At 44.3% G+C, this 17,604-nt stretch overlaps 1 protein-coding gene across 3 annotated transcripts in view; it reads left to right on the plus strand.

Moving 5' to 3' along the window:
• The window catches only part of LOC106603419 (homeobox protein cut-like 1), a 221,878-nt gene that overhangs the window by 175,254 nt on the left and 29,020 nt on the right, over positions 1-17,604 (plus strand). For 2 of the 3 annotated variants that reach the window (XM_045717150.2, XM_045717151.2), the window contains 5 exons: positions 689-790; positions 1,244-1,333; positions 1,669-2,189; positions 8,830-9,225; positions 10,158-10,317. In XM_045717150.2, coding sequence (XP_045573106.1) covers positions 689-790; positions 1,244-1,333; positions 1,669-2,189; positions 8,830-9,225; positions 10,158-10,317 — 1,269 coding nt within the window. The remainder of the gene's footprint in view (positions 1-688; positions 791-1,243; positions 1,334-1,668; positions 2,190-8,829; positions 9,226-10,157; positions 10,318-17,604) is intronic. The other variant, XM_045717152.2, reaches the window with a different exon arrangement.

Raw genomic sequence — 17,604 nt, forward strand, 5'->3', positions numbered from 1 at the left:
TGAGCGAGCACGACCTTGCCCAATTACTCCGACCACTCACTCAGGACAAATGAGAGAGAGAGGAGAGGAAGCCGAAAGTTGGGAGCCGCATTAGTCTGGCCCCTCCATGTTTAACTCCAAACAGCAATTAGCCTTCCCTTCTGAAGCCCGTCCACAACACCAGGTCTTATGTTTCTTATGGAGCTTGTCCAAAGTCTGGTTCCCATTGTTGCGGAGAGAGAGTAGCTGGCTGGCTGCTGGAAGTGTTCTGTTCTGTTCAGCGCTCATGAGGAACATGTGTAGACTTGGCCACTTGTGTTAACAGGATTGAGCTGTGTTGTAAAGGGAGACCCATGGGGAGTACTGCAGTCCAGGGGGGCCGTGGCGGTTTGTCAGAACGCAATGAAGGAGAAGGCTAGGAACAACGTCCTTGGGTTCCTTTTAGACAGGAGACAGTGGGTAGACTCAAACTTCACCGTCTCACAGCTTGTTTGAATTTACTGTTTTACTGGATTTTTATAGGAAAAGTAGCACTTTTCTCAAACTCAAAACATTCAGCTATATTTAGGGTATGTTATGACTGTGCATCTGTGACATATTGTAGTCAACATTTATTAATTACCCCAACTTTCTATCACCCCCATTGCTTCCCGCCGTCCCTCCCTTTGGTACAGTCCATTGACCCCTGACCGTTGTTGCCCATACCTAGGTAACATCACCACGCGGATCCGTACTCCGGAGAGTGGGTCAGACGAGGCCATCAAGTCCATCCTGGAGCAGGCCAAGAGAGAGCTGCAGGTCCAGAAGGCTGGTGAGTGACTCCTCTCTTTGCTTTGTGTCTGATGGAAACTACTCTACACCAGGGTCTGGTCTGAATTTCCAATTGATTCCCTGTATTGACAGAGCTAAAATAAATTGACCTCAACCCTGCTGTTGAAGCTTCTCGTCTGACCCCCAACCCTCATACCACACTGCATGCCCCTTATAAGTAAATTATAGGGATGGTGGGTATTGAAGGGATGAAGGGACTTCCTAGTGTGTTGACCTCATACAGCCCGTAAAGTGGATGAACATACAGTAGGATGTGATGTGGTTGGATCAAGCTTTCCCAATTGTATCTAATGGGTCCGACATTTATCCCTAAATTGCCAATGCCATAACTAATGTCAAACAGTGCTAGTGACTACCCCATACACCGCCATTAGAATGTCTAAGAGATGTCCCTCGTGCTAACCCCCTTTTGACGCCATGCCACCCACTACAGATGGTGTGGACAACAGACAGCGACGACAGACAGGTTACCCCCGAGGCATGGGCAACTATTTCGCAAAATATGCACAAAGTCTCAGACTCGGTGAGGAATGGATTTAACCTTAAACACTGTGTGGCCCAACACCGAGAATATACAAACCAAATACAGACTACAAGACTGTTGTGCCTTCTGTTTCTGTAAGGGATGTAGAAAACATTTCCTTGACCATGTCTTAAATCTAAGGGATATGGTTCTACTATGGAGCATTTATTTTCCTTTTGTGTAGAACTTCAGGTATCAAACAGAAAATCCAAAACCTTGCAGAATTATCCTCCACTTATCCTAGCACTGTAAATGTGGGCTATGAAGCATCATCTGAAGTTGAGTGTGGATGACATTTGTAGCGTTGTCTGATGACTGTGTATCCTCTCTGTCAGTCTCTCTCCCTGCAGTGGACTCGTCTCAGACCCCTCCCTCGTCCAGCATTGGTGGGGGTGGTAGTATCGGCTCAGGTGGATCCTCCAGCTCAGACGAGACCATCCGCTCCATCCTAGAGCAGGCAAGGAGGGAGATGGAGGCCCAGCAGGCCGCCCTGGAGCCCATCCTCAAGCCCTCCTCCATGGGCCCCTCTGACCTGGCCCTGCTCTCTCCTAAACTCCTGGGCGCTTCCACTCTCCCGGCCTCCTACTCACCCCTGGCCCTCTCCCTCAAGAAGCCCTCCATCCCCCCATCCTCCTCGCCCTCCTCCCTCCTGGACTTCCACTCTGCCATGGTGAAGGAGGCAGGAACGGTGGTGGTGGGAGAAGGCGGGGGAGGAGGAGGGTCTCTAATGGACGGAGGGACCAAGCAGGGGCGGGGCTCCTGGAGGGACCAATGGTGGAATAGTATGCACCCCGGGGGGCGGGGAGTCACGTCTAGCATGAACGACGACGCGCGGAGTCAGGAGGACAGCAAGGAGGTACAGTACCGTTAATACCTCACACACTCTGCCTTCATGACCTCTCACCTCTGAACCATGGTGGTCAGGCCACAGTTAGGGCTGTTACGGTCACTGCATTACCGCCACACCGGCAGTCATGACCACAGTCAAATTCCACTTGACCGTAACTAGGCTTCTCCAAAACTGTACTCTGGTGCTGCTGATGGTCATTAGTAGCCTACCAAACTTGCTAACAGCCAGTCACTAATGGCCTGGTACTCAGCGATCTATTGTCCCTCTAATCACTCTGACATCAATCCCAATGCAATCGAAAATATAATCAAACACTTAATGAGAGCCCTGGCATTCAGAGTTTGAGTGGAATAGGATCACCTGTTGTGCAGTGAGAGCCAGCTCCTCATTGCTGGTTAATGCATGAAATGAAATGTGTTCCTATAAGCCCATGTTGCACAAGATTTCTACAGGCTATGCTATGCAAACAGTGCATGCATTTCTTTGCGACTTTTTCAAATCATAGTTGCATGCACATGTAGCCTAGCCTATAGACCTGTATGTTTTGATAAGGTTTGTATCGCAACTAAAGTGGGCAAATAAATCTTAAGCGTAGCCTATAGGCCTAGGACCCCTGGAACAGGGTTAGAGAGCCCATAGCCCACAGAGCCAAGTGAAACACATGTTCTTATAAGCCCAGTCATTGCACAATGGCTTGTGAAAACAGAGTTTTGACCTGCCACTATTTAAAAGATGATCCCAGCTTTCTGGTGCTGCTATATTTATTGCAATTATTTTTATTATTAAGGACATGAATCCGCTTTACAACCGGTGTAGCTTACCTGGCATATTAAAAACATAACCGCAGTAAGCGCTTTCCCCATTCGCTATTCGAGTGCAGGCTACGGATGACATATTTTTTTTGTGGGCCATTCTATAGTAAATCCTCAAATATTTCCACACATATATTAGTAGGCTATATGTAAAGACCACATTACATTGAGAATAGTCTGATGGGTGAGAGTATTATCAAGGGCTTGTCAAATTGTGAATGAGAGACTGATGAAATGTGTGCAGCCTGTGCAAGAACCAGTGACGTTAAAAAAACATACATTTGTCGCAAAATGCAGCCTTAGAATGTATTAAAAATCAAACCATTTAGCCTAACAACTAAAGTTGCATAAATAACTCAATTAAGCATATAGGAGGACCTGTTTCAAATGATCACTTTGTTAACCGCTCAACACAGAATAGTCGCATGTGTGCACTCCCTCAATCATATCCTTTCTATTTTATTCAGCTACTGTATGTTCAATTATATTCTTTTGAACATAAAATAATGCCACAGAGTCCTAAGCAAATATTGTCTGCAAAATGAACAAGTGTAGCCCACAGCCATATGGCATAGCCAGATCAGGGCCTAACATAAGGATGACTCAGAATACGCTATTCTGTTCTCCTGAAATAGGCTTAATTTTCTTCATATCATAATGTTTCTTTAGACCTGTCTAAAATAAATAATGGATTTATTGTGACGGTGTAGGCTATATTACATTGATTTATTATACTTTTTTCAATGTAGACAGACGTTCCAAAGTGCATCTTGCCCATGCCGTTCGGCCATCGCTCAACCATATATTTATATGTACATATTGTTATTCATTCCTTTGTTGTTGTGAAATTGTTAGATTACTTGTTAGATATTACTGCATGGTCGGAACTAGAAGCACAAGCATTTCGCTACACTCGCATTAACATCTGCTAACCATGTGTATGTGACCAATAACATTTGATTTGATTTGATTTCAGTGGCTTGTAGGCTATGCATGGAAGGCCAGAGATGCTAAATGTGTTTTTGTTCGTTAACGGACCGGCAGTTATTTGCATGACAGTTACTGGCTGACAAAATGTCATGACCGCCACAGCCACGATGTTCAAAATGTTCTGAGAATGTGTCATATCCAATGTTCCCTCTAATTCTGTGCAACTTCCAGCACACATTTACTGTGAACACTGAGGCTGTACCCGCTTTAACTTAGTTTTAACAGTGGCTATGTAGGCTACTGTGGCTATTTGATCATAATCTACTGTAGGCCTACCATCAAAAACAATGGAGAAAATTCATCCCATAATATTTTAACATGGAAATAGCTGTTCTATCATTCAGCCTACAGTTGCTGCCAATGTGTGGTGTTCAATGTAGGCCTACAGTCCGTGATACTTTTGAAAAAAAGACATGCAGGGCTTGACATTAACCTGTTTATCCACTTGTCATTCAGACAAGGTGACTGAAAATGTTGTTGTGTTGTTTGATGCAAGAAATCACTTTATAAAACAAAATGCACTATTATTGCCATAACATTATTACAGAGAATCAGACCGCTTATGCTACCCTCTGTCTATTGGCTACTTAGTTTATTCAAACCTATCTCAAAATACAACACTTCCCCTTTAAGACAAAAAAAAGCTCTTTACCTGACTCGCTTTTCAAAGATGTCTAGAAATGTATAAATCTTGTACTCTTGTAGGAAGCAATCACTCCCCTATTTCTGACTACAAATGATCTATAACTGGGCTAATAATTAACTAACTAGCAAAGGATTTGAACAAAATGTGCACACGTGGCTACATGTAGCTCTTGTTTTGATCTCCTAAAAAGCGCATCTACTCACAACCGCTCATGCTGTAAACACAGTCCAGTTCAAAGTAAATGGCAAAGGTCTATTTGCATATAGGCCTACTGCAGCTCTGATTGTTTATGCCGCACCGGTTTGTGTAGAGTACAGGCTGAGTAGTGCGTGCCAATGCAATAGAATCCTACGCCGATGTGTTCTGCCTACAACAAAATCTCTTGCATAGTTAATTTTGTTTTGGCATGTTGCATTGAAAGTGGCTAATATTGCTTTGATTCGATCACAATTTCCACAGTAAAGGGAAAGGTTGATAGTGATAACAGGAATAATTCTAGAACAGTGGTCACCAACCCTTTCGGGGTCAAGATCCGATTGATTCAAAATGCAAGCCAAGATCTACCGCTCAGATTGTTTTTTACATGACTTGAAAAACATAAGTCTATGCAACATTAACCAATTAAAAACAGTACTGTAGCAATTATGTTTGTGCGGTAAGCTATAGGCCCAATAGATTATCAATGCATATTGGCTTTGCTTGAATTGGCCTGCCAATGCATTGTTGTTTGGCCATTTCTTTTAAATATATAAAAAAAATGGAGGTAGGCTATATGATCACACCGGTAATAGATCCATTATTGTATTACTTGTGAAGCACAGCTGAGTGAGCATACATTTAAATAATTAGCTTTTTATTTTATTTAATTGGACTGATGGTGCCTACATCTGATGGTCAGTCTCAGCAGAGGGAGAGCAGCAGACTGAGGGTCCGCCTCTCAACATCCCTCCGCTCTCCCTTTCTTCCACTGACACTGACCAAAAAGGGACACAGTCTTCCAGATGATGGCGAAACTCGTGTCGCACCACATTATTTCTGCCTCATGCACAAATTCATGTTGTTACTTCTATGAACAGAGAAAGTTAAATATTCCTCGATATTAAAAAAGACCTAAGCTGCTAATAATAATAACAATGCAAGCCTAAAGATACACTTTGCTAGTCATTCATTACTGCTGCAGTGTTTGTTGTAGCGCTGAGTGGAAATAGGAAAAATGCGCATTTTATGGCTTATAAAAGTGTTGAACACAAAGTGTTGACAGTGCTGAGTAAGAATTTAAACATGAACTCAGTCATAAAAACAGCAGCTCTTTGCTGTATTCATTGACATTCTCTCTAGTCATGGTTTTAAAATCTCATAATATCAACTTTGCTGTAGCTTTCTTTTATGCCTGCTATGTTACTGCAGAGACTAGAGGTCGACCGATTATGATTTTTCAACGCCGATACCGATTATTGGCGGGCCAGAAAAGGCCGATACCGATTAATCGGCCGATTTTATTTATTTATTTTCCCTGTATTTATTTCTTTATTTATTTCTTTGTAATAATGACAATTACAACAAGACTGAATGAACACTTATTTTAACTTAATATAATACATCAATAAAATCAATTTGGCCTCAAATAAATAATGAAACATGTTCAATTTGGTTTAAATAATGCAAAAACAAAGTGTTGGAGAAGAAAGTAAAAGTGCAATATGTGCCATGTAAAAAAGCTAACGTTTAAGTTCCTTGCTCAGAACATGAGAACATATGAAAGCTGGTGGTTCCTTTTAACATGAGTCTTCAATATTCCCAGGTAAGATGTTTTAGGTTGTAGTTATTATAGGAATTATAGGACTATTTCTCTCTATACGATTTGTATTTCATATACCTTTGACTATTGGATGTTCTTATAGGCACTTTGTTATTGCCAGTGTAACAGTATAGCTTCCGTCCTTCTCCTTGCTCCTACATGGGCTTGAACCAGGAACACATCGACAACAGCCACCCTCGAAGCAGCGTTACCCATGCAGAGTAAGGGAAACAACTACTCCAAGTCTCAGAGCGAGTGACGTTTGAAACACTATTAGCGCGCACCCGGCTAACTAGCTAACCATTTCACATCGGTTACACCAGCCTAATCTCAGGAGTAGATAGGCTTGAAGTCATAAACAGCGTAATGCATTGCGAAGGGCTGCTGGCAAAATGCACGAAAGTGCTATTTTGAATGAATGCTTACGAGCCTGCTGCTGCATACCACCGCTCAGTCAGACTGCTCTATCAAATCATAGACTTAATTATAATATAATAACACACAGAAACACGAGCCTTAGGTCATTAATATGGTCGAATCTGGAAACTATCATCTCGAAAACAAAACGTTATTCCTGTTACATTGCACAATCTTCAATGTTATGTCATAATTACGTAAAATTCTGGCAAATTAGTTCGCAACGAGCCAGGCGGCCCAAACTGTTGCATATACCCTGACTGCGTGCAATGAACGCAAAATGACACAATTTCACCTGGTTAATATTGCCTGCTAACCTGGATTTCTTTTAGCTAAATATGCAGGTTTAAAAATATATACTCGTGTATTGATTTTAAGAAAGGCATTAATGTTTATGGTTGGAGCAACGTGTACCTAAGCGATTATATGCAACGCAGGACAGGCTAGATAAAGTAGTAATATCATCAACCATGTGTAGTTAACTAGTGATTATGATTGATTGATTGTTTTTTATAAGATAAGTTTAATGCTAGCTAGCAACTTACCTTGGCTTCTTACTGCATTCACGTAACCTCATGGAGTGCAATGTAAAGCAGGTGGTTAGAGCGTTGGACTAGTTAACCGTAAGGTTGCAAGATTGAATCCCTGAGCTGACAAGGTAAAAATCTGTCGTTCTGCCCCTGAACAAGGCAGTTAACCCATCGTTCCGAGGCCGTCATTGAAAATAAGAATGTGTTCTTAACTGACTTGCCTAGTTAAATAAAGGTCTAAAAAAAAAAAACAGCCAAATCGGCGTCCAAAAATACCGATTTCCGATTGTTATGAAAACTTGAAATCGGCCCTAATTAATCGGTCATTCCGATTAATCGGTCGACCTCTAGCAGAGACGGTCATCTGAGCCATTCGATTGGCCAGCGGTAGGCCTATAGTGCACTTGATTTGCTCTCTGGGTCAGCCTGGAAGGCAGAGTTTGTACCTTCAGACACATGAAATGGTTCAAAATGGCAACAGTTCACCTACCCAGCGCACAGGGCAGCTGAATCGTGTGCACCTACCGCCAACAGCCCAAAACAAATTAAAAAAAATAGGAACACAATGCTTTATAATTCTTTTAAAATAAATGTTTGGTGATCGACTAGGAATGCCTTGGAGATCGACCTGTCGATCGCAATTGACCGGTTGATGAACACTACTCTAGAAAGTTGAACTTCACTCAATCTCATGCTTCTCTCTGTGGGCTGATATTTCTGCACACGCACACAGCTTAGAGCGAACATTGGTCATATCACTATATCAAGCATTGCTAAACACATGGCTAATACCCTCTGATGGAACATCTACAGTATATGCTGTTTGTCTGTTGTTAGCTACTTCTCAAACTGCTGAGATTTGTTACTCACTATTGTAGTTTTTGTTGGTGGCCATCACTCAAATCAGCTTCTATACACAGCCCTTGTGCAACTGTAGTTTGAATGTATTTGGAAGGTGATATTGGAAGACCGTGTTGTAATTGACCACACCAAACAGAGGGCCATTGTCTTTGCTCATCTGTAACATGCAGCTACTCCACTCAGGACGAAATGCTCCGTGTGCATGTGTGTGAGGTTTGTGTCGACACCGCAAACCGGTTTAGCAACGCGGCGGACACAATCTGCTGGGTGTCTCCATCAGATATGGCAAACTATCAACTTTCAGAGGCAGAACACGGCCTAACCCAGCAACTTATGGGAGCTAAGTTTCTTTGCTCCACATACCCACTCTGGATCCATCCAATGACAGTGGCTGTGTCCTAATCCTTTATAGGGGAAGAGGAACCACCTATGTATTCATAGCTGGCTGATAGCTTGACGTTAGCGTTAGTGGTTAGCGCCCTCCATCCACAGTGACTGTGCCGTTTGCAATTAGCCGTTAGCCTTTAGTGGCAGGCCCCATCCCCACTCCCCCACCACCCCCACTGACTGTGCCTTTCTGTGTCTCCGCCAGAAGCCTCCCCGGCTGGCCGGCTCGTCCTCGGCGCTGGCCCCCTTCTCCTCCTCCGTCTCCATCTCCTCCCCGGACTGCTGGAAGGACTGGCCCCGGGCCGAGTCCCCATACTCCCAGGCTGACTCCGAGCCCGGCGGAGGCACCAACACCCAGGGGCCCAGCCGCGCCAACACCCCCCAGAGCAGCCCCTCTCCCCTGCCCCTGTCCTTGAGCCTGGGGCCCCTGGGTTCCCTGTTGACACCCGCAGCCAAACCAGTCAAGCCGGTGGTGGCGCCGCTCACGCCTGAGCAGTACGAGGTCTACATGTACCAGGAGGTGGACACGGCCGAGCTCACGCAGCAGGTCAAGGACAAGCTGGCCAAGAACGGCATCTGCCAGCGCATCTTTGGAGAGAAGGTGTGCAAGACACCCTACGCCCTACCATCCCATACCACCCTATGCCCTACCGTCCCATACCACCCTACGCCCTACCGTCCCATACCACCCTACGCCCTACCGTCCCATACCCGTGTCCTTATACTGCCTGATATACCAATCCTGCGCCAGTGTAGTGTCAACTCACATCCCCCCTGTAATACTGCTCCCCTTCCCTCTCTCCCTTCCAGTAATCTACGCTGAGTCACCCAACTGCCCTCCACCCTCGGTCAGCACAGTTCAAAACTGTGTGTACTATGCTAACTCAGCCCCTCCGTTGGAGTGTGTTTCCTGAATGAATCCATTCATACACGTGTAAAAAGATTTGTGTGAAGCGGTCACTATTGACATCACACAATATATGTGGTCCTCTAAGCTTCAGTACAGTACAGTACAGAGGGCCCCTGATCCTACACTGGCCAGCAGTTGTCACACCTATTTAGACACATCTAAAGCCTTTCTCTCTTCGCAGTCAGCTAGTTAATGGCATCACACAGTGATGTAGCATTGGGCCACCAACCAGGATTCCACCAACAAAAACTGTTACACACCCTCTTTGGTACAAACCAAAGCAGACGGTGTAATGATGTACTGTACAGATCTCAGGGGTTTGAAGGAAAAACTGCATGATCTCTGTGTATTTGCATGTGTGTTTGTACTTGCTATGTCTTGTACTTGTCCATACTGTACCGTATGGACTATTGTTTTTGTTTGCTTACAGTAGCTAATATCAGGCTTCATGCTGGCATGCATTCTGTGCGGTGTAATTATACATTGGAATGTTATTTTACTGTGATTGTGAGCTCAGGTATATTTAATTATTTATTGGCTGACGTGTCTGTGTTCTGTGCGTGCGTGTGTGTGCATGTCTGTCTGTCTCTGTCTGTTTGTCAATGTGTGTGTACGTGTTACAGGTGCTGGGCCTATCTCAGGGTAGTGTTAGTGACATGCTGTCCAGGCCCAAGCCCTGGAGTAAGCTGACCCAGAAGGGCCGGGAGCCCTTTATCCGTATGCAGCTGTGGCTCAATGGAGAGCTGGGCCAGAACGTCCTGCCCTTACAGGGCCAGCCACAAGGTAAACACACACACCAGACGCACACACACACACACACACACACACACACACACACACACACACACACACACACACACACACACACACACACACACACACACACACACACACACACACTGATAGAAAGTACTGCACCTTCATTACCAGCCACAATGTACAAGTACACACACACAGAAACAAATACACACTATTGCTGAGCGAATAACCAAAATGTTTTTTAAACAACTAGTTGACCGATGTTGGTTCAATTATTTTAATTTAATTTCGTAAAGTTTTTTTCTGTGAGCTCAATGCACAGTTTCTATTGAGATAAATCCGATCAAGCCCTAACTGTGTGATGTAGTAGGCATTTGTAGTTTAACAGGCCAATATTCTACATAGTTTAGCGTGTACCTACTTTTTCGGTCCGTGTGGGGCAGACAGGGAGAGAAGAGACAGAGGGATGCATGATCAAGAGGGAAAGAGAGCAGTTACTTCGAGATGGCTCTACCTAAAAATACATGATCTAAGTGATTGATAGTTGGTATTCAGCAGTCATAAAAGTATGCCTTATTTACTTTGAAAAACTATTAAAATAGTGATTTTGTCAGACAGCTTTGGCAGCAGCTCTATAGAGATGAGATGTTGACTTGGAAGGTCATAAAATTCATAAAATAAAACAAATGTAATATACACAACAACTGAAATATTTAATTAAAGTAATGTGAATAAATGATAGTTGATAAGCAGTAACGGGCAGTCACTGCCATCATGGGACTTTTATTAATTGTTTTCTTCTGTGTTACACCATTCAACCCGCATAGTGCATTAATGTATTCAATTTTATATCAAAATCAAGAACCATGTTTATTTTTTAATGATCTAACCGAAACAACCTCAAAAATCACTAAACGCTCAGCACTTACACACACACCCACAAACAGAACATGCTGCTTACAGGGCCAACCAGGTATCTAGTAACGGAGGACTGGACAGCCTCACACACACAATATCGCTGATCAAATCCTTCTCAGAAAGGAATAGATGTTTTGACCACAAAGGAACAGAGACTGAGCATTGTCATTTTCATTGACAGTGAGCATATGCTTCCATACAAGTGTGTGTCTGCGTTCATGCGCTCGTATATACATCCACCTACAACTGTGTGTGTGTGTCTATGTCCCAGTGTGTGATCTGATTGATGGCCACTGAGAACAGGTAGAGCCTCTGTCCTTCCCCAGAGATGAAATTCTCCCCGGCTGCAGTCCTTGTATTGAAATGAAAATCTTTCCAGGTTTTTATTCCGTTTCTCAAGAGTTGGGCATAAGCAGTGAGAGAGAGCCATCTATCAGCCAGTGGTGTGTGTGAACCTGTCCGTCAGGTCTCTCCCACAGTCCCTTGTCTGCCTCCGGACCCCACCATCACACACAGCTTTATTTTTCGTGTAATTTCAGGACTTTTTGGGGAGTAAGAATGTTTGACCATTAAAAATCCTATTTTCTCTAACCCTTACCCCTAATGTTAACCTCAACTCAAAACCCTAAACCTAACCCTTAAGCTTAAAGTAGCATTTGAACAAATTCAGGACATGAAAAAAGTTCTGTTTTCCTACCTTATCAGGACATTTGGGTGAATTCAAATCAAAATCACATTTTATTTGTCACATGCGCCGAATACTTACTTATAAGCCCTTAACCAACAAATTTTAAGAAAATATTTACTAAATAAACTAAAAAAATTGTTAGGACATTGAGGTCCTGATAAGGTAGGACAACAAGTACACACAAGCACACACATATACTGTGAACACACACCACACACATAGTATATCAGATCCTCTCTGAACACTCTGTTGCTTTTCTAACTCTTAATCTGTCCTTGTTCCCAGTCTCAATTGCTACGCAAACAACTGTCCTGGGAGCAGTTATCTGATTTAGTCCACAATGGTTAAAGGTGCTACACATATGATTTTTTTCAATTTCCATAATATATCTGCAGTAATAGTGGAATGATAGTGTTTCACAATATAGCTTGCCCGCCAGTGTTGTGATTGGCTGTGATATTCGACTATTGATTTCTACCACCGGAGCGGCATCTGTAGTCAAAATGGGAAAGCTTTGACTTTGTGGCTGTGTTATCTAGTGGAAATCAGAAATTCTAGGTGTAGCACCTTTAAGGTTTGGACTGGGTCAGTAATAGCTGATCCTAAGGCTATTTTTCAGGAAAGATGCCTCTTACTCACTCTCTCAAACAAAACATATTTTTAAAACTCAATAAATAATTTCAGGTAGATTCAATAAACCGTCTCATTTGATACAATATTGAAAGGGCTAGTGCTTAGCAACACCATTGAAATCAAAGGCCCGTGGCCTCCACTCATTTCTCATTAGCCAAAGCGTGATAGGGTGCACGCCAGGGTAAGGGGGTTTATGGTTAACACCCCCACGCCGTCCTGCCACCTACCCTATCTGAGCGTGTGCATCCCAACTGGTCGGAGCCGAAGCTACTGCAGGGGTGCTAATTATGGATAGCTAATTAAAGACCAGGCGCTAGGGAGGTGATGACTGCAGAAAGACATCCAGGAAGACCCAAGGACATTGTTGTTGCCTGCCACCGTGTTGATGTTGTCGTGAATGAAGATACAGGCTAATCAAATTTGGGGCCTCATTTGTGCCTGGCCCGAGGTAGATCAATTAAAATGGCACCAGGGTTTTTAAAGAAGATAATGAGTTTTTTTTATGCAAATACGTTTTGGTTCTAAGTGGCCTTAGAACTGGGTTAGGAGACAATTAAGCAAATGTGTTGTAAGTGTGGGTTAAGATGGGAAACTTTGATATTTTTGCTGATGAAACATTCAGGATTCAGTGTAGTGGGCAAAGTTCCCCTCATAAAGGATGTTGTATTTGAAGATTTCACTATAATTTGTGTCAACCCCTTTCCTTCATTCAAAATGTCTGCATTTGAAAACCCTTCCTATTCAATATCCAAGCCTCCGTTGAACATTTTCTGGACTGTTGTTGTTTTGTCTGGCCGGTTACCTCAGGCAATCTTCCAGACAACTAGTAGAGACAGTGAGACTACTATCCCAGAATGCTGCAGTGCCCATTGTGTCAGGGTGGATCTGGAGTCGTCATGGCAGCTTTCTGCTGAGCCACACAGCGACCCACTCCACATGACGGAGAGCAGACGCAACACGGACATGTCACGAGCTTAGCAAGCCTTGTGTTTGTATTGTGTGTGCGCGTCTGGTCACGTTCTGTGGAAACACACATCATGAGTAACATGATGACAATCGACAGCAAGTGGTCTTTACGCTCGTCGGACTAAACCTGACTTAATTTGCACCCATCTTAAAAAAAGATGCAATACTCACCACCACCAATATACAGAAACCATACCTCACACTGATACATCTATAGTTGCACAACATGGATGGATATTACTCATAAATCTACTGTGCACCACTAGCATGTACGCACTTTATACATGCTGAATCTGGTAAAGGTTGATCTTTTTATAGAGCTGGTCCTCGGCAGCGCTAGCTAACCTGGTGCCAGCTCATTTGCTGTGATGATGAAGTGGCACCAGAGGATAGTCAGCCTCGCCTCTTAATGAGCATCTAATGTGAGGGAGCACCATGCCCCGTTTACAGAGCTGTCACACCTTATAGACGAGAGGATGATCCTCGATAACACACACAGGCCAGGGGGGGCAGTGGGAGATAAGGTGGGGGGGTTGTGGCGCTCTCTCTCCCGGGGGCCTCCCGGAGCTGTTGTAATCAATTACAGCGTCAGAACACTGATGTATGATAATTACTATGAGAAAGCCCCCCTCCCCTCCCTCATCTACTCTCTCCTCCTCCCAGACAGCCCCCTCCCTCTCGCAGACACACACACTCATACACATTCATACACTCGTGCACACACACCTACACATACACAGCCCCTCTGTTTTGCTGGGCTACATCACCCCCAGCCTCTTACACATATATATACACACACACACACACTCACTCACTCCTTTGGCTAATTAATATGCAAATAATCAGCCGATGGTATGCTAAGTAGGAGCAGGGCCTGGTTGGGGAGCAGAGCCATGATGAATTACATTTACTGGTTGTCTCCATCATTTTCACTGTAAATTAGCCACGGCAATATATAGATTACAGAGATGACTTTCGAACCGAAGAGGGAGATCGGGAACACAGGGAGAGTGAGAGAGAAAGAGGATCGAAAATGAATGGCTTTTAAAATGGGCCGTAGCTTAGAAAGAAATGTAAACGTCAGCTTGCCTGTCTGCTTAATCCAGGGCTGGCCAGAGAATTTAAAAGTACATTATGTTCTTGGGATGGGGTTTAATGGGTACTTGTTAGATATGGAGCAGGGGAGGGCCTTTCCTGAAACATGCGCACATATACACTGATTTGATTCTGTCACACACACACTCTCACCAACAGATACACACACAATCAAAAACACTTACATCATTCACATTCTTACTCACGCTCGCACATGAACACGCATATTTTGTCTATATCTTTCTATCTCACACACAAATACACACGCACACTTTTAGGCAGTCATGGCAGCGGGGGCCAAAGTGTGTTTAAAAAGGTCCATTTGGTGGATTATATGAATAGCCGGTGTAATGGACCAGGCTTTAGAAGCTCACATGACATTGTCCCAATCTGTGTTTCTGTGCCCTGGCTGAGGGGAGACCACACGGCCCTGTGAAATAGGACAGCCCAGATGGACGGAAGAAAAAGAGATGGAAAGAGAGACCGCTTCAGCCATTGTTTGTTTACGTCGTCCAAAAGTCTTCTCAGGAATGCAAATGGAATGGACTGAAAATAATGTAAAAGCCCCCTCTAAAAGCTGTGAAAAGTGATCAAAAGCTTTCAAAACCAACACAATGCCACATTGTGTTAATTTGTACCTCATTGTAGTAGACATGTTAAGGTCTGTCACTGTATGCTCCTCACCCAGTACAGTATAACATCCTCACTGCCCCTCATTAGAACATACCACAGTTAGCCCAGCTATAAGTAACGCTCCCCAGGGATGTCTGTGGAAGCTACATACAGAGTACACACCCTCCGTGTGCCTCTCAGAATGTGCGTGTGTGTGAGGTGAAGAGTGTTCCCTGCCCCCTCTGTCTCAGCTCATCCTTTCCCCTCAGTGCTAACATGCCCTCTCCATCAGGAACACGGATACAATGGGATGGGAAACATGGAGTATACCGATGCCAGCTTTAACACACACATTAACCAAGGGCCATATGACTAACATGCTGCATGTTCAGCGTCAAGGCTTTCTTCCCAAATGTTTCATCTGTATATCAGAATGTTGAGTGTTGACTTTTAGTTTTGGTTGAAATTGAGTGCCACATTTGCATATGCAAATGTGTGTATATGTATATATATATATATATATATATATATATATATATATATATATATCTAGTGTAGACATACATTGGTATTTAAATTGGTGCCGCTGTATCTTTGGAACAAAAAGCCTTTGGTTGCAGTTGAACTGGGCCAGTCATGGAGTAGTATTTATCTAAAAGCCAGTGAAAGCTGTTTTAGGCCCTTTTAGCATCACCACTGTCAGAGTTAAAAGCAGCAAGCAGCTGTACATCCAGATCCAGCGCACTCTCTGTCTCTGTCTGTCCTCTGGCGTCAAGCAAAACAGAGTGCCCTGCAAGGAAAACAGAAAACTTTGCCTCCTCCCTCTTTCATCTCCTCTCTCCCTCTCTCATTTTCTCCTTCCCTTCTTCAGTGCAATGTCCCTCTGGGCCGGTGACATGGCTGGGCTGTGGGTTGCTGGAACCATGTCACAGGACAACCTCTCATGTGGAGAACCCCACCCTTCCTTCGTCTCCAACTCCCCCCTCCCTCCCCTGCCCCCCTCGCGCCATGCCGCCAGTTAAAATGTCACCAGTCGGGTGAGCGAGCCGGGCAGGAGATGCAAGCTGACTGCCTCCCCCCTGCACACACACACACACTCCCCCTCAGCTGTTTCCCCCAGCACGGCAGGGAGGTGATCACTAGTGACGGCTCCCCTCGGCTGCTCACTTTAGGGCCGCAGCCAGCCACACACACACACACACACAGAAAAAGACACAACTCATGCACAAAGCCTCAAACACACATGCACACACCCTACCACACAGGGTTGGCAGAGAGAGGGAAGGAGGGATAGTGGAGGGAGAGAGAGAGCGGGAGCTTCATTTGGAGCCTCTGACTCCTTAATGGGACTCATCAAAAGAAGTGACTTGTTTTTCTAGACTTCAGAAATCATTTTAGCCAAAAACTGAAGACCCTGTCTGTAGTTATACAGTGTTGAGAATGGACAGGGTAGTTCTGTGTTGGGTATTTACTCTTGGTCATATTAGATTTTGGTTTTTAAGAGCTGCATGTCAATTGCAGTTTGGCCATTATTTGTCTGTCGAAGTTGTAGGTATGAGTATTCCAACACTGATCAACACACAAACACCGATCACTCTCCCCTGTCCTACACCTGTCCTTCACACAGACCTACAAACATACACACACACCATTCCACCTCCAATGTCCCATCTGTCCACACACACACACACACCATGTCATGTCCCGCAACTGTCCCTCACACATAACCCCCTTCTCTGTTCCATCCTTGTACACCACACACACTCTCCCATCCCTGATTCAGAGGGGTTGGGTTAAATACGGAAGACTCATTTCAGTTGAATGCATTCAGTTGTACAACTGATTAGGTATCCCCCTTTCCTTTTCCCTTCCCTCAAACACATACACCCTCCCATGGCCAGATCCGTAGTGATGGGGAGACCTTGGACTCCATCAGCCCCCCTTCCTTCCATGCTGGCCTTCCTCCTGGCCTCGGCTGGGGAAGACTGATGAGTTGGCCCTCCTCTGCTGGCAGCCAGGCACCATGGAACCCCCTCTCAGTGTAGGACTACATCTCTAATTCTACTCGCTACCCACTCCACAGAGCAGGACAGGAGAAAGTCCAAACACCACATACACAGATACACATGGAACAAAAATATAAACGCAACACGTAAAGTGTTGATCGAATGTTGCATAAGCTGAAATAAAATATCCCAAAAATGTTCCATATGCACAAAAGCTTATTCTCTTACATTTTGTGCACAAATGTATTTACATCCCTGTTAGTGAGCATTTCTCCTTTGCCAAGATAATCCATCCACCTGACAGGTGCGGCATATCAAGAAGCTGATTAAACATTATGATCATTACACAGGTGCACCTTACGCTGGGGACAATCAAAGGTCACTCTAAAATGT

This window comes from Salmo salar, chromosome 04 (genome assembly GCF_965601325.2).
Source record: "Salmo salar chromosome 04, fSalSal1, whole genome shotgun sequence".
Lineage (NCBI taxonomy): Eukaryota > Metazoa > Chordata > Actinopteri > Salmoniformes > Salmonidae > Salmo > Salmo salar.